General features: G+C 44.6%; 2 protein-coding genes across 3 annotated transcripts; one reads left to right on the top strand and one right to left on the bottom strand.

The window, feature by feature from the left end:
• Nucleotides 1-185: 185 nt before the first annotated feature.
• Nucleotides 186-20,785, bottom strand: sol (small optic lobes). 2 transcript variants are annotated; one of them, XM_028179822.2, is made up of 21 exons: nt 20,428-20,785; nt 19,187-19,318; nt 18,565-18,623; nt 17,211-18,489; nt 15,478-15,615; nt 14,370-14,512; nt 13,889-14,021; nt 13,091-13,203; nt 12,184-12,274; nt 11,754-11,884; nt 11,458-11,570; nt 11,164-11,338; nt 8,407-8,606; nt 7,811-7,907; nt 6,821-6,981; nt 6,393-6,622; nt 5,205-5,369; nt 3,981-4,092; nt 3,442-3,714; nt 3,229-3,371; nt 186-2,875 (listed from the first exon to the last, which is right to left on the bottom strand). In XM_028179822.2, exons 1-21 carry the CDS (start codon nt 20,664-20,666, stop codon nt 2,701-2,703), a joined length of 4,302 nt encoding a protein of 1,433 aa, XP_028035623.2. In that variant the 5' UTR covers nt 20,667-20,785; the 3' UTR covers nt 186-2,700. The 2 variants fall into 2 exon arrangements, with proteins under 2 accessions (XP_028035623.2, XP_028035624.2); XM_028179823.2 differs by having other exon boundaries at nt 18,571-18,623.
• Nucleotides 8,730-10,544, top strand: LOC149499548 (uncharacterized). Its single transcript, XM_089739794.1, has one exon. It carries the CDS (start codon nt 9,050-9,052, stop codon nt 10,478-10,480), a length of 1,431 nt encoding a protein of 476 aa, XP_089595920.1. The 5' UTR covers nt 8,730-9,049; the 3' UTR covers nt 10,481-10,544.
• Nucleotides 20,786-21,086: the final 301 nt, after the last annotated feature.

Genomic DNA, 21,086 nt, shown 5'->3' with positions numbered 1-21,086 from the left:
CTATGACATGTCCTTCTTCAAACGAGGCTTGTGGAGAGTATTAAGCGGTAGGCAGCGGCTTGGCTCTGCCCCTGGCATTGCTGAAGTCCATGGGCGACGGTAACCACTCACCATCAGGTGGGCCGTGCGCTCGTCTGGCTACAAGGGCAATAAAAAAAAAAAAAAAATATATATATATATATAGCATAACCTACAATCGCTGTACTAGCGGACCGGTGCTATTTATTTTAATGATGAAAGCACGAATATTCGACAATATATCACTGAACATATATTTAATATCGAAAGAATCATTACCTTTATCGCCGCAATTATCGTTGCTATAAACAATTGACGAGCGTTACCATGCGGCGTTACCTCGCTCTGAGGTCATGTTTTTTCGTGCGTGCAGCCGGCTCCATCGAATTATAAGACGTTGTCACGTCAAAAAACCGCATCAAAATCCGTTGTGTAGTTTTAAAGATTTAAGCATACACAGGGATATAGGGACAGAGAAAGAGACTTTGTTTTATACTATGCAGTGAAGATAAATGTCGCGTATTAAGCGAAATGTCTCTTAAACCAAATAGCCTTTCACCTCCTCGTTATGATGTTTATCTTGAGTATTTACTTGAAGTGTCTATCGCGACATGGTCACACAATATCATAAAGTCAAAATTAATTAAATTGTATCCTATCATTAAAATAATTGTCATTTAAAATCAGAGTATCTTCAGTTTTGCATGATCACGTTATTTCGGATCCTCCCGATCCATTAGCGGTGCTTTTAGGTACCTCAAGCACCGGTCATCGTTCTCGTCAAGGGCTCGATGAGTAAATTAACCCACAGACACAGCCCACTGAGTTTCTCGCCGGATCTTCTCAGTGGGTCGCGTTTCCGATCCGGTGGTAGATTCTGCGAAGCACTGCTCTTGCTAGGGCAACTACTAGGGACTAGTTAGCAACACTCCGGTGTGAGCTCCGCGAGCTCACCTACTAGCTCGATGAATCTAGAATAACCCCTGGAGGTTAGTAGAATAGGTAGGAAAAAATGCATAATTTTTTTTTAATGCCCTTGTAGGCATACGAGCGTACGGCCCACCTGATGGTGAGTGGTTACCATCGCCCATGGACTCCAGCAATGTCAGGGGCAGAGCCAAGCCACCGCCTACCGTAGTCACGACGGTCAACAGTGACTTTTGCCGCACAAACGCGCTAATTCGCCCGCGTTACAATCTGATGATTTTATGTCAAAATAATTTTGTTTGAGCACCGGAATACAAAATCGATTGATGGTAGGACCTCTTGTGACTCCGCACGGGTAGGTACCACCACCCTGCCTATTTCTACCGTGAAGCAGTAATGCGTTTCAGTTTGGAGGGTAGTTCTAAAATTTATATCTCAAAGTGGGTGTGTCGCATTTACGTTGTAGATGTCTATGGGCTCCGGTAACCACTTAACACCAGGTGGGCTGTGAGTTCGTCCATCCATGCAATAGAAAAAAAACAAAAATCGAAAAATAATAAACAATAATAAATATATAACTATGAACAAATAACGCGCGGTCATCCGGCCCCAAAAAAAAGTGCTCCCTAGTTTATGGGTACCAGAGACTGACATATGTACTTATATACGTTTAAATATACAAATATATAGAATAATATAGATAATAGTTTGCCTGACGCGGGAATCGAACCTGCGACCCTGGGCGCAACAGTCAGGGCCGCTAACTACAGCACCACTGAGTCAGTCAAAAATAAACTAAGATTTTCGTCTTAATCGACATTTATAAAAACATCGTCTGTCGCATATTGTGTTCTATCGTCTATGGACGCGCGCATTATCAACGAACAAACACCGAACCCTCTAACGAATTCAATCTATTTAAAACCAAACATTCAAAATCGGCAGCTTTTTTTTAATTTTTTTTTCATTTTATTTTGTACCAACGTGAAAAATTATATGTTTAGTGTTGTTTCCCGGTGATTCGCACGTATATATTGTAAAGACTAAAATTATCCACTACCCTACATACTGTAATTATTAAATACTAGTGTGTCTCTAAAAAAGAAATAATATATATATATATATATATATATATATATAAATATATATTTAAAAAAAAAATTGTTTGTACAATGTACATGAAACTACAACATGTGATTACTTATATCTAATATCTTATTTTGTCAATCAGCAAAATTTGTTGATCGCAAAATTTTTTGAGAATCGCATTCTTCGGATGCGAGTCGTTTTTGTTGACGGTACTCGGCTCGTGTCCGTGACGTCACCGCGACACCGCGCTCGGAAAATACACAAATAGTTTCCGCAACCGGACATCGACCCCCCCCTCCCCCCACCGGGGGACCAGGGGGACACGTCGGGGGGCGGGCTGTTGTCTCGCATCGTCGTGCAAATTCTTGAAATAAGTAAATAAACAAAGCTATTCTGTCCTCAACACATAGCGCCGCATTGAGATTCCTAAGGAGTGCGCATGTCTACATGATCTGCTAAAACGTGTAAAAAAGGGGGCCTAATATCAATTGTCAAATTACAAAACTAAATATTATCATTGTTAACAACAGACTAAGTCGTTCACATAGTACACACAGTTGTGAGTTCAGGTAAATGTGGAGAACGCGAATGGGTCTAGAACCAACTGAAGACTGCAGGGTCGTCGCCGGTATTTTTTGAAACCGATAACTATTGTTCCTCGAGCGGTTACCCGATGAGCCTGGGAGCGTGGAGTCCCCGCAGCGGGGGCGCCAGCGGGGGCCGGTGGGGGGCGGAGGCCCACTCGGACAGCCTGCCCCCCGCGGCCAGGCGGTGCGTCAGCCGGTGCGCTATGGAGAAGCCGCCGCTGCCTTCCAGCTGCGTGAGCACTATTATCACTTGTCTGTGGAACGAAATCAACAGGTTCGTCAGTTCCGTATGATCATTGTTGAGTTTTATTTTTATTGCTTAGACAGGTAGACGGGCTCACGGCCCGCCTGGTGTTAAGTGGTTACTGGAGCCCATAGACATCTACGACGTAAATGCGCCATCCTTACATCCATATCTTGAGATCTAAGTTCTAAGGTCTCAAGTGTAGTTACAACGGCTGCCCCACCCTTCAAACCGAAACGCATTACTGCTTCACGGCAGAAATAGGCAGGGCGGTGGTACCTACCCGTGCGGACTCACAAGAGGTCCTACCACCAGCAATAAATAGTAAATAAGTAATAGTCATTTCCCGCTGCGGCGGGTCACCTGTGCAGCGGCGGCACCGAATCGATGGTCTTGAGCTCCCCGCGCGTGGACACCACGTTGTAGCTCTCCTGACAGTCGCACTTCACGTGGATCCACTTGTCCGCGTGCCTGTTCTCCACCATCACCACCAGCCCGGCCCAGCCCTGAGGATATTCGAAATGACCCTTAAAGTAGTTCTTCTTCATCATCAAGCCACCGGCAGGCGCTAGGTACCTTGGTGAGATAGTACGCGGTCATGCCTTGGCGGCCCTCGTGGCGCTGCCCGCGCGCCAGCGTGAGGCCGATGATGGCGTCGGCGAGCAGGTGGGGCGGAGGCCGGGGGCGCCGCAGCCGCAGCGGCTTGGAGGCGTGCGCGGCGAGCACGTGGCGCGGCCAGTCGGCGCCGCCCGCCGCCTCCAGCCCCGTGTGCCAGTGGTTGAAGGCGAGGCACACCACCAGGTACCAGCCCTTCTCCAGCATCTTGTGGCATCCCACGAAGCCGCGCACCTTACACCGGGAATTGTTTCTTTAAAATGTGGGGCATCGCAGCAACGGAGGGGGGCGGTGGGGGAATGGGAGGAGTTCACAAGCTTGCTGAGTAAATGTTTCCTGAACAAGTATTCTACGATAAGCGTTTGCTATGGCGGCCCCGAGACCACACCTCACGCCCGGCATGTATGTATAGAACAAAAAACTTCTAAAAAGAAAATATATTCTGTGGATATTTAAAAAAGATCAGCTGTATGAGCTCCCCGGCGGCGCTGATGGTCTACCTGTCGCTTGCTGTGCGCGACCAGCTTCCCGACCTGCGCGGTGGGGCCCGACCTGGTGCGGAACACCACCACGCACAGGTCCAGCTGGGACCGCTGGCTTTTTGCAGAGTTCCTTGAAAAAAAAAATTATATTACCAACCTGCAAATAATTTCGCTAAATCTACTTAACTAAAGCGACTTCTCTGTGCCGTTAGCATTGCTGAGCCCACGGTGACTAACCGCTGACCATCAGGAGGATCATGTGCTTCTTGTCGGTAGTGATAACAACAAAAAAATCGATTCTTCGCCTGTTTACGAATGACTTATTTTTTATTAAAAATAAATGGTCTATAATTTTTGAAAAATATTTCATGGGCGACATGGCAGACCCTCGTAGCCATTCTAGGCTGCGAGGGTCTGCAGCACACCAGCTGGTCCCCTGGCTGACTTTGTACTGCCCTAAAAATACAGTAATCCTCCCTATAACACGGTAGGTTGGTTCCCCGTTATAGGAAACGCGTTGTAGGACTATGCTCACTTAACGCGCTTCTCGACCTCATATAACGCGTTATACACAAACATAACACAATATAACCAATATTTTTACAATTCAAAAACTAAGAACGCAAATTTTATTTAATTTTACAACAACACAATTGACACAATGTGCAAAGGTACGCGAAATTAATTATAAACTATACCAATCATTACAAAATTTCACAGTATAGAAATATAATGTGTGAAATCCCCGCGTTATATGGGGGAATACCCGTGTTATGCGAGGGAATGAATTCGCGTTATATGAAAATGCGTTCTAAGAGTACCGTGTTATAAGGGGGACTACTGTGACAAACAAATCCTGTAGGGCGGAGTAGAGCGCAGCGCCACCTGTGTAATTTTGCAAATGACCCAGCTCGGTTTACGTACCCACTGCGGGATGCTTTTTTTTTTTTCTTTGATTGGTGGACGAGTTCACAGCCCATCTGGTGTTAAGTGGTCATCGGAGCCCATGGGCATCTACAACGTAAATGCGTCACACGGTCTCAAGTATAGTTACAACGGCTGCCCCGCCCTTCAAACCGAAACGCATTACTGTTTCACGGCAGAAATAGGCAGGGTGGTGGTACCTACCCGCGCGGACTCACAAGAGGTCCTATCACCAGTAAATAATTTGACCTTATGGCTCAAATATCGAGAGTTTATTACAATTTACAGATCGAAAAAGTACGAGCCGGCGAGGCGCACCTCTGGCCTTCCTGGAACAGCGTGAGGTCGAGCTCGGTGGGCTGGTCCGCGGTCAGCAGCAGGCACGTGAGGTGGCGCGTGGAGGACATGGGGGGCAGGATCCCGGCCAGGCGGACCTCGTGCCACCCGGAGCGGACCTTGCAGATGTCGATGCAGTCGAAGTACCTGAAACCGAATACAGGTGGTAGGACCTCTTGTGAGTCCGCGCGGGTAGGTACCACCACCCTGCCTATTTCTGCCGTCAAGCAGTAATGCGTTTCGGTCTGAAGGGTAGGGCAGCCGTTGTAACTATACTGAGATCTTAGAACTTATATCTCAAGGTGGGTGGCGCATTTACGTTGTACATATCAATGGGCTCCAGTAACCACTAAACGGCAAGTGGGCTGTGAGCTCCCCCACCCATAAGGGCAATAAAAAAAGGGTTGAGTCATCCGAATCGGCGCGGCCCCGCTGACCGGTCCACTACTGGACCGTGGAGAAATAGATTAAATGGTTCGCCATTATAAGCAGGTGAACGGCCCGTCTTCCACTAAGTACTCTCCGCAAGCCAAGAATGGACATGTCATAGCGTTTGTTAGTAACTCATTCTCAGTTTATTAACGTCAATTGTTGTCAAAAGTTGGTTTTTAAGCATGAAGACTTAAAATTATTAGAGACTAGCTGTACCCGTCCGCTTCGCTGGGCATTTAAAATGAATATTATTATTTCTCACCCCCACAAAGATTCTCATCATTAACGCCCCCGCAACTGGTGTAGGGAGTCCAACACTCATATAAATATTAACCTATCCATTAAGTACATGTATTTTCTACATGGATACCAAGTTTCAAGTTGACTTGAACCATGCATCCGATCAATCAGTAGTTATAACGGAGAATCCGTAAAAACCACTGCAGATTTATATTAATATATAAGCGATACTAATGTACTAATGTACTAGCGACTCGCCCTCGCTTCGCTTCGGAAGCATTAAATTTTATTATTGATAACTGAGTCCCGTGGGACCTCATATAACGCGAGTCCTCATACAACGCGGGACCTCATACAACGTCATACTTTCTTTTTGTACTTAATATATCGCATTGTTTATTTATTTTTTGGTGTACAATAAAGAATACTCTCTCTCTCTCTCTCTCTCTAAACATCCCTAATTGAGTATAGCAGTATGTAATAAACACGGGCCGGTACTTGAGCACGTCGTCGAAGCTGATCCAGAAGACGCCGTGGTCCCGGTCGTGGTGCGGGGGCGGCGCGGGGTGCGGGGGCGGCGGCGGCGGGGGGCAGGCGCCGCGCCACGTGTAGTGCCCCCAGGGGTTGCGCAGGCGCAGCAGCCGGGCCCCGCCGGCCTCCACCACGTCCAGCACGGAGTACGCGTGCCGGGGGCGAAGCCCTAGCCGCTGGTACTCTTCCTCGTCCACCTGGGAGCGTTACATTCGATTTAAAAGTTTTCGTTACTGGCCTTTATAATTTGATGGCAAAATAAATTGATTTTAAATTAAGCAACGTAAAGTTTTATTTACTATTGACTGAACTCTTATTAAGGATTTTACAATACACATTAAAGTTTCAAAAGGGACCAAGTAGTGAGGGCATGTCCGCCGGCTGGAGGGCGGTACCTTCATGTTGCCGCCGCCGCAGCTGGCGCCCATGAGGAAGCAGGCCTGGCGCGAGGACAGCAGCTGCGCCCACACCAGGTCCCGGTCCAGCTGCTCGAGGGGCGCGGCGCCGGCCTGCAGCGACACGGACTCGCACGCCGCGCCCGTCAGCGTGCACAGACCTGTGGGCCGCCAGGTCAACATTTATGTATCCCGCAAAACCATACCCTCCTCAGGGCTTTACTGGTGGTAGGACCTCTTGTGAGTCCGCACGGGTAGGTACCACCACCCTGCCTATTTTTGCCGTGAAGCAGTAATGCGTTTCGGTCTGAAGAGTGGGGCAGCCGTTGTAAGTATATTTGAGACCTTAGAACTTATATCTCAAGGTGGGTGGCACATTTACGTCGTAGTTGGGCTCCAGTAACTACTTAACACCAGGTGGGCTGTGAGATCGTCTATCCATCAAAGCAATAAAAAAAAAAAGAAAAAAAAAGGGCTCCACGAGTAAATTGACCCTCAGACACAGCCCACTGAGTTCTCGCCGGATCTTCTCAGTGGGTCGCGTTTCCGATCCGGTGGTAGATTCTGCGAAGCACTGCTCTTGCTTGGGCCAGTGTTAGCAACATTCCCGGTTTGAGCCTCATGAGCTCACTTGCACGTCAAGGAAAAGCTGAAATAGCCTCTCAAGGTTATCAGCATATGTAGGAAAAAAAACCGATGCAACTGATGTTATAATTATAGAAGTACTTATCAATAAAGGTACAAAACAAAAAAAACTGAATTTGATTAGAAAAAGGGAGGTTTGCTCATCCCTGGGATGATTGAGACCAAATTTTTTTTCTCAGTTCGAAACTATAACCGTAAATACATTCGTGAAAATCGGTACAGTATTTTGGGTATAATATTAGTACGGGTTAACTTCGAGTTATTTTCTCAGGAGACAGACAGCCAGCGCGTTGCTGCCAGCGCGTTGCTACCACCGAGTGGCAGCGGCAGGAGCTCAGCGCTCACCTTCGATGGCCCTCCCGGAGACCAGCGCCTCGTAGCACCCGTGCAGCTTGGCCACCGCCTTCTCTATCAGCGGCACCCACAGCTGTTTCCTTTTCGCCTGCAAACCATTCTACACGTAGGATCTTGGTTTCTGGTGAAATGCGATCAGATAGGGATCAGCTACTGACGCCGCTAGGGTCCATGAGCCATCAACGGCAATAAAGGATCTATATTTAACATTGAGACTGTCGTAATAATCTTGTCTGATTCGTGTCCCACCCAGCTAACTTTGAACTGTACGTAACAGCCGGGATGTCTGTCTGTGCGCCCCCGGTCAATTGCCTCTAGGTGAATATCCTGCAGTACCTGCTAGCCAAAGTCGACCATCCATCTAACTGTGTCCCTGATTGAATATCCCTCGACAGTCAATTCGGGACTGTATTCACCGCGCACCAATCTTGTGTCACCTTCGAGAAACCTTGATCACGACGGTCTCTGCGTGTCTCCTTAGCACGAGGAGTACCGGGACTGTAGGTCTGCCGACCCTGACTGCGGTTAATATCACCCAAGATTTGTATTCTTCGAGGTCTGGTCTGTAGGCACGAGACGGAAGGTACCTGCGAATAGACGAGGTGTCCCTTTTTGTTGGCCGGCAGCAAGTCGTCCAGGGTGAGGGTCCTCCAGCGGCCGTCCTTGCAGAGCCGCAGCTGGTAGGCGCCGATGCTGGGCTCCGCGCGCAGCAGCACCCCCCGGACCAGCGACGACCTCTCCGCCAGCACCGCCAGGGCCGACAGCAGCCAGCAGTTCCCCAGCACGCCTGGGGATCATGGTCATATTTCTCTTTAAGAAATTTTAAGTGCTGTGGTTTCCAGTTACCGAGTAATAAGTTCAGTGTACGATTGCATACAGAAAATAAAGCTTTCATAGACCTTACGTATATGTATAGTAACCGGCAAACTTCGTGAGCAAATGACCTTGACTGCGCAGAACCGAATTTTAGATCACTTTGGTGGTGAGGGTGAGGCGCGACGGCAGGGGAAATCGTATCGAGCGCGTTATTGGTAGAATCTGGTAGATCAGTCGAACCTTGCGTCCCGCACCGCGCCTTCGTTCCGCTTGCTCCCAAAGGTACGCTTGCGTACAGTGAAAAGTCTATTAATATTAATCGTTGAAGTTATTTGTTATAATTATTATTGTTTGTTGATTTTGTTGTTATTGCTATTTGTTGAGTGTTTCTTGATTTTTTATAAAAAATATACTATGCCACGTCAAACTGGTGTAGTATTAAAAAGACAAGCTAGAAAAATGGTGTACGACGTATATTGCTTTCTTAAAAAGCAGGGAAATAATGATATGGAAACGGTAAAAGAGACTTCAGAGGCAACAAAAACATCAGTCAGTACTGTTAGGCGTATTATTAATGAAGCGAAGGGCTCTAACTTGCTCGCCGTGTTTCGTACTCCAGGTAAAAAAAGATCAGGGAAGAAGAAAGTTACCGGAATTGATAGTTTCGACCAATCTGCAATAAAAAGATGTATTCATAATTATCACATAACAAACAGCGAACTTCCTACCGTCGAAAGACTTCGTAAAAAATTGAAAGAAGATATAAATTTTAATGGCTCGGAACGAAGTTTACGACGAATTATGAAAGAGCTAGGCTTCAGATGGAAAAGAACAGAAAATAATCGGAAGCTATTAATTGAAAAAAGTTATATTCGACTACTAAGGATCGAATATCTCCAAAAAATAATTAAATATAGGCAAGAAGGAAGACCGATAGTGTACACCGATGAGTCCTATGTCGACTCATCACATGCAAGTGGTATGTCGTGGTCAGATGGATCAACTGGGGGTTTAAAAAAACCAATTTCGAAAGGACAGCGTGTAGTAATAGTGCATGCTGGCTCCGAAGATGGATTTGTTCCCAATGCCCTTCTTTTGTTTAAAGCTGGCACAAAATCTGGTGACTACCACGATAACATGAACTATTTGAACTACGAAAAATGGCTGCGTTGTCAATTGCTACCAAATCTGCCACCAAATTCCGTTGTAGTAGTCGACAATGCGTCATATCACAATAAACAGTCTGACCCCGCCCCAACTGCCAATGCCAAAAAAGTCTATATGAAGAAATGGTTACAAGAAAAAGAAATTCCATACGATGAAAACATGTTGAAACCCCAGCTTTTTAGCTTGATTAAAGCACATAAGGAACAACACAAAACATACAGCATCGATAAAATTTTATCAAACTACAACCATTCAGTGCTTCGCTTACCTCCATACCATCCAGACCTCAACCCAATTGAAATGGCTTGGGCAGCTATTAAAGGGTATGTCAGTAGCAAAAATGTCAACTGGAGCACTGGCAAAGTAATAGAGCTAGTGAAGGAAAAGGTCGCGGCGATGGGTGCTCCGGAATGGGGTAGATTATGTCAAAAGATAAAAGAGATTGAGGCGGAGTATGTAAAAAGTGATCATGTGGTAGATTTAGTCACTGATGAGTTTGTAATTTTTGCTGACGATGATTGCGACACGGATGAAGAAAGTAGTGATGATGATGATGGTCATGATTATGATAGCGAAAAAACAATTACAAATACCAGCTCAGCTTCAGCTGATCCAAGACCTGGCACCAGCTCTAGTTTTGACCTAATGGAAGGAATATCTATTTTACCCCTAGATTAAATTACTACAATTATTAACCTGTATTTTTTGTTCATGTACTAATAAATATATAAATAAATACATATTATGTTGTTTTTAATAACTTAATAACATTTTTGTACGTAATTGTACGATGCGCGAACTTACCCCCACTACGTCAACTAATGCTCAAGAAGTTTGCCGAGTATTATACTTACATTTTAAATTTATACGCAACTAGGCTCTTTTTTTCTCCAAGTTATCCCACTAGGCGGGGTCGACACTGTTAATTTTTCTCTTCCATTCTTTTCTATCGGCAGTCATCTCAACACTCACTCTCTCATATCGTTATTCACACACTCCATCCATGTCTTTTTCGGTCGACCTCTTCCCCCTCTACCTTGCACTACAATTTCCATACCTCTCCTAGTCACATGCATCTTCTCTCTACGCATCACATGTCCATACCACGTATTAATTTTTTTTTATTGGACCCATGCGTTACGAACAGATTAAGAATATTTGGCACCTTGCGAGATGTCGGAGGGGCGCGGGTCCCGGGGCAGGCGGGGGCTCACCTTGCGAGATGTCGGAGGGGCGCGGGTCCCGGGGCAGGCGGGGGCTCACCTTGCGAGATGTCGCAGGGGCGCGGGTCCCGGGGCAGGCGGGGGCTCACCTTGCGAGATGTCGGAGGGGCGCGGGTCCCGGGGCAGGCGGGGGCTCACCTTGCGAGATGTCGGAGGGGCGCGGGTCCCGGAACACCGCCCAGGGCAGGCGGGGGTCGGCGTCCACGTGCAGCTGCCGGGGCCGCAGCCACCTGGTGCCGCTCCCGCAGGACCCCGCGTAGTACAGCGAGCGCGGGCTCGCGGGGAACATGGGGTCCACGTACGGTTCCCCCGTCTGAATGGTTATAATGAGGATGAAGTTATAGTATCGTATAGGGTTGGCAGACAGATATCAGTAATTAAATTTATATTTTTTAGCTTTTATCGATAATTCCATATTTCCTTCAAACTCACCGCGGCGCACTGCGCGAGCACGTCCTGCCACTGCGCCCACGCGTCCCCGTCGTCCTGCAGCAGCTCCACCTCCCCCCCCTCGCCACCCTGCCACGCACCCTCCGCGCCCTCAGCTATTAAACAAATTAACATCATTTTCATAGCCTTGACTGAAGCCGCACAACACCAGAGTACAGCTCTATCCAATCAGCTCTCCGGGCTCACCACAATCGGTAACCGAGCCAACATATAAACTCCATAGAATAAATCTCCCCCTGTATATTACCCTACATACAGCGTGTTGGAGGGCGACTCACGCGAGAGCGGGTCCTCGGGGGGCGCGCGGTCGGGGGGCGGCAGGCGGGGGCTGGTGCACATGTCGCAGCACGCGGCCGCGCTCGCGTTCATGTACGTGCACTCCGTACACGACCACTCCGAGCATTCCGCCCTGGGGACCACAACGAGCGTGAGCACTGGGACCAGACGGACAACCCACACACCTCAACGTGGCTGGGGACTGTCGATGGAGGGCAACTGCAACGGATTTAAATGAAATCTAATCCACGGTCTACCTCAGGGCTCAATGAGGACTGGTTAGGAGCTAATCAACATTGGTTTTGTTGATTAACCACATAACAAATTCCAACAAGCTCGATTTCTACTTCTAGTTCTAATGAGATATACCGGGATAAAGGGATATACTGTAAGAAAGAAAAAAGTTTATGTATTACAGTGAACATATCTTACTTGGGCTCCGGTGGTGGCGTTTTGTGCCTGGACCCCCGCCTCGGCAGCGCCGGCGTGGGCTTGTTCCGTCGCGGAGACGGACTTCGACCAACTGGAGATGACGAAAAGCGGGAAATGATGAAGAGGTCCGCAGGCGAGAAGGCGGGTATTTACTGGTCGCGTTTTGTTAGCCCCCAGCGACACCACCACTCTACATGTTTCTCCCGCGAAGCAGTCTTGTGCTCTACTTTGGAGGGTGGGACAGCCGTGATACAATAAAGTGGGGACTTCGGACCTCGTGATTCCAGGTGGGTGGTGGCTATAACGTTATGGAATCTGTGGGCTCCCGGAATCACTTAATTTATTTTTGGGAGTATGTCAGGGTTACCAGGTCGGGGGTAAATGACATCAGGAAGATCTTCCACCGCGCGGCTGGTACGGCTCAGTGGAGCGAAGATCCTAATGTTGTCGTTCAGAACTCGTATATAAGAAAACTTATTCTGAACAATATGATTGAACTTGAAAGTATACACTTGACACCATGACGGTCAGAAAAATGGACCAATTTATTTTCAAATTTATTTTTGTTAAAATGATATTTTGATTATATGATGCGATGATAATGATATTTTTTTATTGTCTTGATGTGTGGACGAGCTCACAGCCCACCTGGCAATAAGTGGTTACTTGAGTCCATAGACATCTACAACGTAAATGCGTCACCCACCTTGAAATATAAGTTCTAAGGTCTCAGTTTAGTTACAACGGCTGCCCCACCCTTCAAACCGAAACGCATTACTGCTTTACGACTGAAATAGGCAGGGTGGTGGTAACTACCCGTGTGGACTCACAAGAGGTCCTACCACCAGTAAATTGATATTTTAGATAATGGTAATTTTTTTAAAAGAACAATCGCATTGAATCTCACCGGGCCCGTGGACATCAGCCGAGGTCGTTGCGTGCCTGGGTACGGGCGGCGTCTTGCAGGCAAGGCACAGCGCGGCGGACGCCGGATTGCGGAGGGTGCACGAGCTGCAAGACCTGGACGTGGATTGTTGTACGCATTCATTATTTATTCAGCTTTATGCACAAAAGTACATTTGCGGACTTATGCCTGAAGCATTATCTACCAGTCAACCAAGGCTGGAGTAGAGTTCTATAGTAGGTGCATTCCTTTTTGAGAAATGAGGCCGTCAGCGCAAAAGTGGCCTAAGCTTACTATAGTTATAATGGAGTAATGAGGTTTAAGTTTTCATGAATTTGAATTTGAGTAGGGAAAAAAACAATGGGCCATCACCGACTTTTTGTTGAAACCAATTATTATTATGCTTTTTACTTTTTTTTTTCTTAGCAGACGCTGGTACCTATTTATCATTTACGGGCCTTAGCCAACAAGTAAATAATAAGGAATAAATATTTTTAATGTCCGTTGGTTGAGTTTTCTTCCATTTTTAAAAACTTACGAACAGTTCTTCATTTTTGTATTTAATATAGCAGCTTTTTGTAGTTGCATGTAAGTATTGATAAAAAAAAATATTATTTTTTGTACGTTATTACAAAGTTAAGCCGTACACTGTGTGCATTACTATTATAAATCTTACGTTACGGACGTTTTTTTCCCGGTTAGGGTATCCCTCCGCATCGTCCCATAAGGAACTTCGTTCTAACAACATAGACATATAATACGTTCGTATGAATGTTGTGTACAGTGAGGTTGCATGCTCACCAGCAGTCTGCGGGCGGCGGTCTGCTGGCAGCGCAGGCGGCGCACGCGGCGGCATGGGACTCGTTAAGCAGCGTGCAGCGCCCGCACGGCCACGCCCCGCCCTGCCCCCCGCCGCCGCTGACACCCGCCGACTCTGCGGAGCCGACTGTCCCGTTACCCTGCCCGAACCCCTCAGTCTTTACAGTACAACGGCTGCCCCGCCCTTCAAACCGAAACGCGTTACTGCTTCACGGCAGAAATACGCAGGGAGGTGGTATCTACCTGCGCGGTCACACAGTATCCCCCAGTTTCCCCTTCTGATTAATGACCAATTACACCAAATATTTTCTATATCAGGTGATCTGGTCCATATCTTCTGTTGCCAGATGGCACTTTCTAAGCAAAAAGAAGATTGCATTATTAGAACGTATTAACCGTTAGAAGCCCTTCGCAAACAGAAGGCTGGGAGCGGGGGCCGACATAGTTACGACATAGTCCTCACCGACAGCGAACAGCAGCTCGTCACTGTTGAGGTCGTGGTCCAGGGACGCTATCGGCACCGTCAGCTTCTTAGGTACATCCGAGTGACTTGCTTCTGCAGCTGTGCCGCTAGTGCTGGGGTCAGAGGGGTTCAACGACCGCGACCTGGACAAATAGTGCATTTTTTTATTTCCCTTGTAGGCAGGAGAGCATACGGCCCACCTAATGTGGAGTATTTACTGTCGCCCATGGACTTTAGAAATGCCAGGGGCAGAGCCAAGCCGCTGCCTACCGTGCCTTTAATTTTCTCATCTAAAGCAAACCCACGACGGCCCTATCGGGATTACCGTTACCATTCACAGGCGCTCACTAAGAACGGATCTAATGCAAATTCTATCCAGTTAATAGAAGCTATATGACACAAAACCTCTCTTTACCCCGAGTGAATAAAAAGTTATATTATTGTTGAAAAACAAAATTCAGACGGACGAAGCCGCGAGACACGTCTAGTATACTGATATAGCGGGTTGTTTTGAGTTATTGATATAATTTAATTATTATTGTTACCAAATATTGATATTCATTGAGGAGCTGAGTTGATATCTGGACCCACAGATAGGGGTTATCTGTGTCTGAAGCAGTCAACTGTATCTTGATATATATTGTATATTACAACAATAATTTTATGCACGCGTGTCTGTGTGTGCGTATGGAATATATTTTGTTAATGTATAGGTATGTAATCTTTTTATTTTATAGCTTAGTTGGTTGGACGAGCTTACGGACCACTTGGTGTTAAGTGGTAACCGGAGCCCATTGACATCTACATCGTATATGTCGCCACCCACCTTGAGATATGAGTTCTAAGTTCTCAGTATAGTTACAACGGCTGCCCCACCCTTCAAAACCAAAACGCATTACAGCTTCACGGCAGAAATAGGCAGGGTGGTGGTACTTACCCGTGCGGACTCACAAGAGGTCCTACCACCAGTAAGTCTTGCGTATATATTTGTCATATAATAATTATTTTAGCATATAATAAATGTCTGTTTTAATACGAAAATGGGAATGACAAAATTTCTGTATGTATGTACATACAGGGTGTTCTATGTATGAGAGTAAAAACTTACGGATTATTAGAGGAATGTGCGTGTAATGTAACAGAGGCGTGTGGAGGCCTAGGGCTCCGGCACACGTCGCAGGCTCTGGACGACCACGAGTTGTAAGCGAACCAGCACTCGCCGCATTGCCACAGCCGACTCTCTCGACTAGACAGAGAGATTTCTTGTCACACTTTTTTAAGCTATACTTGTGCCATTACAAACGTGCGAACCGAGTCATAAATCATTTTTATCAGACCTCTCGCTCACACTTATAGACAAATCGGATCGCTCGCTCACACTTCTAGTGTTGTGTGTATAAAAATGAAATCAATTTAATTACACAAAAAAATACGTTATTTACAGATAATAATACAAACTAGTGGTCCTGTAGTGGTCGAAATTCGACTATAATTAATTGAAATTATAAGTTTGTATGTTATCATTCTATTGTCAAAGACTAATAATATACTTCTTTAATGACAGATTTCGCCAAGACTACACTTTAAACAGATATTAAAAAAGACAAACAATATTGAATCTATTTTTTAAGGAATTTTATGACCTGGTAACTAAGACCTTTAAGTCATGTATTCTTTTAATTTATTTTCTTATTCTTATTTTTATGAAAAATGATAATATGGAGATAAATGAAATGAAATGAAGATGATTAATTTGAGACATTAATCAACTGGGATGAAATTAAATGAAATGAAATGATATGGGATGAAATATAATCTCAGTAAAATGGTGGTTATTTACTGAAATTTTTTTAGTAGACTTTTTGGAGGATCCCGAGAAGTTACGTCCAGCGGCTTTGTTTCATTTTCCCACATTTGTGCACTTTCACAGATATTAAACAGTTAATAAACCACCATGATTACACATTTAAACCTGAAGAAATACTAAATAGACAAAATAAAACAAATCACACAACTTCACTCCTCGCGTTCCCGCCAAAAAGTCTCAATATTGAAACTATTCTCAATTTGACCACAGACTATAAGCAATAAGAAAAGTTTGACAATAAACAAATACATGCATGCGTGTGTGTGTCAAATACATGGTAGTGTGTGTAATGTTTTTTATATTGATTTAATGTATTTTTATGCATAATTGAAAAAAAAAATTAACATTCTGCATTCCTTATTTATGTTCTATATAAGTGTGGGAAATTTCATACTCCTCCGTCTGCGCAATTTTCGTAAAAAGGGGTACAAAGTTTTCGCTTCACGTATCAATATATAGATCATTCTAAACAATTATTAATCAATTGAGAATATTAATATATATCTATGCCATCGTCTGTGCAGCAGTCTTCATGTAAATTTATTATCAGATTCTGTATTATAATGCTTCCATGGTTCGCGTAGGATTGTCTAAGATAACGCAGTTTTTACAAACACCTACAACCTTACATGTACCAGTCATCAACGACCACGTCATCTGACTAGCTGAACCTGAGCGGCATACCTTTATCGATATCGAGTTGCGCGGCATTGTCACATCCCTTTGACGTAATGTTTTATGACTGAGTTTGCACGTTTATAATGACCCAAGTATAATAAAAATTCAGACATCAAAGCATGTGAATCTAATGTATAAAGGATTTTATCATTAATACGATAATATGAATTAAAAAGCAATTAATATAATTATTATTGTAATGTTATAAAAAGGTACTGAAGAAATGAATATTACAGAGTCAGACTTCAAGTAAAAAAAAACCTTAAATTGACATTGAGGCGCTAAGTTCTACTCACTTGGTCTGCTGTGTCTCTTTGTTGACCTCCCGAGGGTTATGAGAGACTTTCCCCACAGAGGGCAGCATGTTAAACTTAGGGCTCCCGGGACGCTCCTTCCCAGCTCCGCAGATATGCGAGGTCCTGATGTTACTGGCCGTATCGGGTGATATACAATTCTCGGCGCCCAAGAGCTCATCTATCCTCGCGTAATCTCCGTCTCCTATGTCATTAGAGTAGAGAGCCTCGTTCTGGGAATTGCTCATCACGTTTCTTGTATCCTGAACGGAAACGTACGAGTACCTGGTCCCGTTGTTGTTGACCTGCAGCTGAAGATTCAGGTCTTTGTATTTACCTTTGTTCGGTAATGCGTAAATAACGCCTTCCGCATTCGTATCCCAGCTGACTTCCTTGTCGATCAGCTCCAGATTGTCCTCTTCGATTTTGGACTCAGCCAATTCGTTCCTGTTCTCAGTCTTGCCGAGACTGCCGCAGTAATTCGCCAGCGACTTGTGGTAATCGTTGAAGCTTCGTCGGCTCGATATGACTTTGCCTGTGGGTCGTTCTGCGTTCGTCTGTTCGGAGAAGGACCGCCGGTAGGTGGGCCGGATTTCTGGTGAATTCTGGGCGCTGATCGAACGACGCAACGACGAGCCTAACGCAGAGGTTTCTGTTTGCGGCCAATCGGGAACTGTTATCATAACTCCACCTGACGACGGAAGCGATGTGGCTCCTTCCCTGCCCAAGGTTCCGTGGCGACCTAAGGTGGTCACGCTCAAGCCTCGGGAATTAGGAATTCTTGCTTGTGCGTATACTCTCGGAGACATGCAAGCTTCACAATGCGTTCTTATTCCAGAATTCTCAAGAGTACACTTGCTGCAAGACCACTTCTTTAAATGCAAACCCCTGCTCTGCTCCCTTTGATATTCCTTCACGTAATTCAATTCCCAATTCGATTTCGTCTCATTGCATTTTTTAGGTTTTCTCGTAACAGTATGGAGGCTCCTTAAAAACGACTCTCTAGGGTAATGTTGGGCAGTATTCGAATATCTTTCTGAGAGCATTAAGCTTGTCGGCCGATTGATGGTACTCCTGTTCTCATCCAAGTTCCACCACTTATGAGAGTTTATCACAGAGCCGTGGGAAAGGGATCTGGAGACGCCATGAGCTTGGTCTGTTAGCTGTGTTGGTGATAACCTGAGGGACTGGAGGTCGAGGTTGAGTCTCCGGCTGTCGGGGTGACTCGAAGTGGGTCTGTATGCTGGTACAGCCAGGGTGTTGGACCTTATCATAGTGTTGTCTGATAAAAAATATATTATTAGAAGGTAAGTAAATCAAAAACATAACTCACAGTGATATAGTTAGCATTCATTACCTTCACCTGATTTATACTTGTCTGTCATCCCTGGACCTTGATCCTCGTCATCAGAGAGCCTGAAATCAATTCAAGTACTAACTATAACAGAATAACATATTCAAAACCTTATTAATGATACCACATAAATCATCAGCTATTTGAATGGAGTAAACTTAATTGAAGTTCAATTAAAAACATTGAATTGTTGATGCTAATACCAAATAATACGGACCTTTCATTACAAAGATAAAAGTCGTGTATCAAGCGAAATGTCGCTTATACCAAATAGCCTTTCAGCCCTCAATACGTATTCTTTTTTTTATTGCTTAAATGTTTGGACGAGCTCACAGCCCATCTGGTGTTAAGTGGTTACTGGAGACCATAGACATCTACAGCGTAAATGCGCCACCCACCTTGAGATAAAAGATCTCAGACTACTTACAATGGCTACCCCTACCCTTCGAACCGAAACGCATTACTGCTTTACGGCAAAAATACGCAAGGTGGTGGTACCTACCCGCGCGGACTCACAAGAGGTCCTATCACCAGTAAGACCACTTTTGTATTAGTAGTATCCATTTTATTGAAGTTGGGATTTTCATTCTATGTACTTAAGTACTAGTAATCAGTAATTGCTGACCTGTATACAGGTGCGTGGGGAGCGAGAGTGTCACAAGCTGCACAGCGCCAGGCGGCTGATACGTTGCGTAGTCCGCACCCACAGCGCCACGCTCTCGACGCCTCCGGTGCAGACCCCACGCACGACCATCCACTGTATGTCACAATACACTTTATATGCATATAATATCCTATTTCCTTTTCTAGCATTTCTCCTACTAAATGAGGAAAGGAAATTGTAAAAAAAATATATTATTATAAAAAATAGACCTAAGAAGAAATGGATGGATTGCGTGAAAGACGATATCGGTAAGAGGGCAGTGAGCGAAGAAATTGTATATGATAGAGGAGTATCGAAGGAGAAAACATGTTGCGCCGACCCCCCCTGACTGGGATAATGTTGATGATAAAAAAAATATTTATCTGGAGATACTGTGAGCCTGATCGCTATTTCTTGAGGGACAATGAAAAGGGCAACAGGTTAATGTTAAGCGTTCAACAATCAAAAGCCTGTTTTGGTGTAGTGTTCAATTTTCTTTTAGTTTACTATTTGAAAACAGCCACTTGTCTGAGAATTCTCTTTGTTAACAGTAAGTTTGGAATTGGCAAATAAGGATTTGTGAAACTCATAAAGAAGCTAAGGATATTTCTACTGCGCAGATGTTGAAAACATAGTAGTAAACTAGGTGATTGGAGTATTTATCAAATACTCTCACATTTGTTATTCAGATATTATGTCGACAGTTACAAAAGCAGATTTAAATAAAAAATTGAAATACTGGTATAATTGAGACTACACCTTTTTTGTTTACTGCACTAGATAGATAAACGAGTTCACGGCCCACGTGGTAATAAGTGGTTAGCGATTTCCGTCCGTTTCCGTTCCATCACAACGTCAATTCATATTGTTAATTTAAGTGGACTTCCACAGAACTCAGAGTAACTATGTTATTTATTTGACTGGTATAGTTTAACATTAATCATAAAATGAGCTTGTGAATTACATTTTTGTCTATAAATGCACCTGTCTATTGCCAAATTCAGATCGTGACTCCCGTGGATACCCAACGAGCATTATGTCAATTTTAACAATGAAAACTACATTTTAATATAATTGCCCGAACGCGTCTACTAATAAAAGGGTGTCAGGCATTAATTTCGTTAATGAACTTGGTTACGGCCCGCGCAACAATGGAAATATAACCTAAATTAGAGGTCGCGAAAAATCAATAACTGAACAGCAACAAAGGCATCAGGACGCACCTATGGAATGAGTTTTCTGTCGGTATGACGATGGCTTCCGACCCTGGCGTGGTGCCCTCGCTTCTTCCCGTACGCGACGTGTATTCAGACGATGAATCTCTACAGTTTTCCCTGGAGGATCCGCCGTCATGACTCGAAATTCTTTTCGTTTCGCATTTTAAACACTTTACACTCTCCGTTGGGTTGATTTGGCCACACACCTGACAGTGCCATTGTAGCACAGATGCGATTGAACCCATTTTAATTCACACATGGCTATTGTACCATTACAATACGTTTTTCACGAAAATAATCCCCAATTTTCGAAAAATGAAAACAGCTGATCCACCATGTTGTTTGTATATAGCTTTTTTTTGTATTTGTATAGGGCATAGGGATGTACAGAGCTGAGATCATTGAGTATGTGCTTAATTTGAGAATAATTTATTTGATTTTCCAATATATTTTTATAATGCACTATTTCAACTTATTAAAGTACATAAAAGACAAAAATCCTGAAATTAAAAAGGCTGTTAGCTTATTCTGCCATCTACAGGAATCATAAATAACTATTTTTGAATTTTTCGAAATTCGCCATTATATTTTAGATAACAGCAGATAGATGACGCTATATTAAAAAAGTTTTGTTCCTTCAGCATTTTTCCATTATATTTTGTTTA

This window comes from Bombyx mandarina, chromosome A1, assembly GCF_030267445.1.
Source record: "Bombyx mandarina strain Sakado chromosome A1, ASM3026744v2".
Taxonomy (NCBI): domain Eukaryota; kingdom Metazoa; phylum Arthropoda; class Insecta; order Lepidoptera; family Bombycidae; genus Bombyx; species Bombyx mandarina.
Note: the sequence above shows the minus strand (reverse complement) of the source record. Positions and strands in the feature narration are given on the sequence as shown.

Excerpts from the sequence above, each read along its gene's own strand:
- LOC149499548 (XM_089739794.1), top strand. The coding sequence starts at position 9,050 with ATGCCACGTCAAACTGGTGTAGTATTAAAAAGACAAGCTAGAAAAATG.
- sol (XM_028179822.2), bottom strand. The coding sequence starts at position 20,666 with ATGGGTTCAATCGCATCTGTGCTACAATGGCACTGTCAGGTGTGTGGC. Across the intron at positions 14,022-14,369 it reads CGAGCTGCTGTTCGCTGTCG|AGTCGGCGGGTGTCAGCGGC; the intron begins GTGAGGACTATG and ends TCGGCTCCGCAG. Across the intron at positions 2,876-3,228 it reads TCGGTGCCGCCGCTGCACAG|ACAAGTGATAATAGTGCTCA; the intron begins GTGACCCGCCGC and ends TTCGTTCCACAG.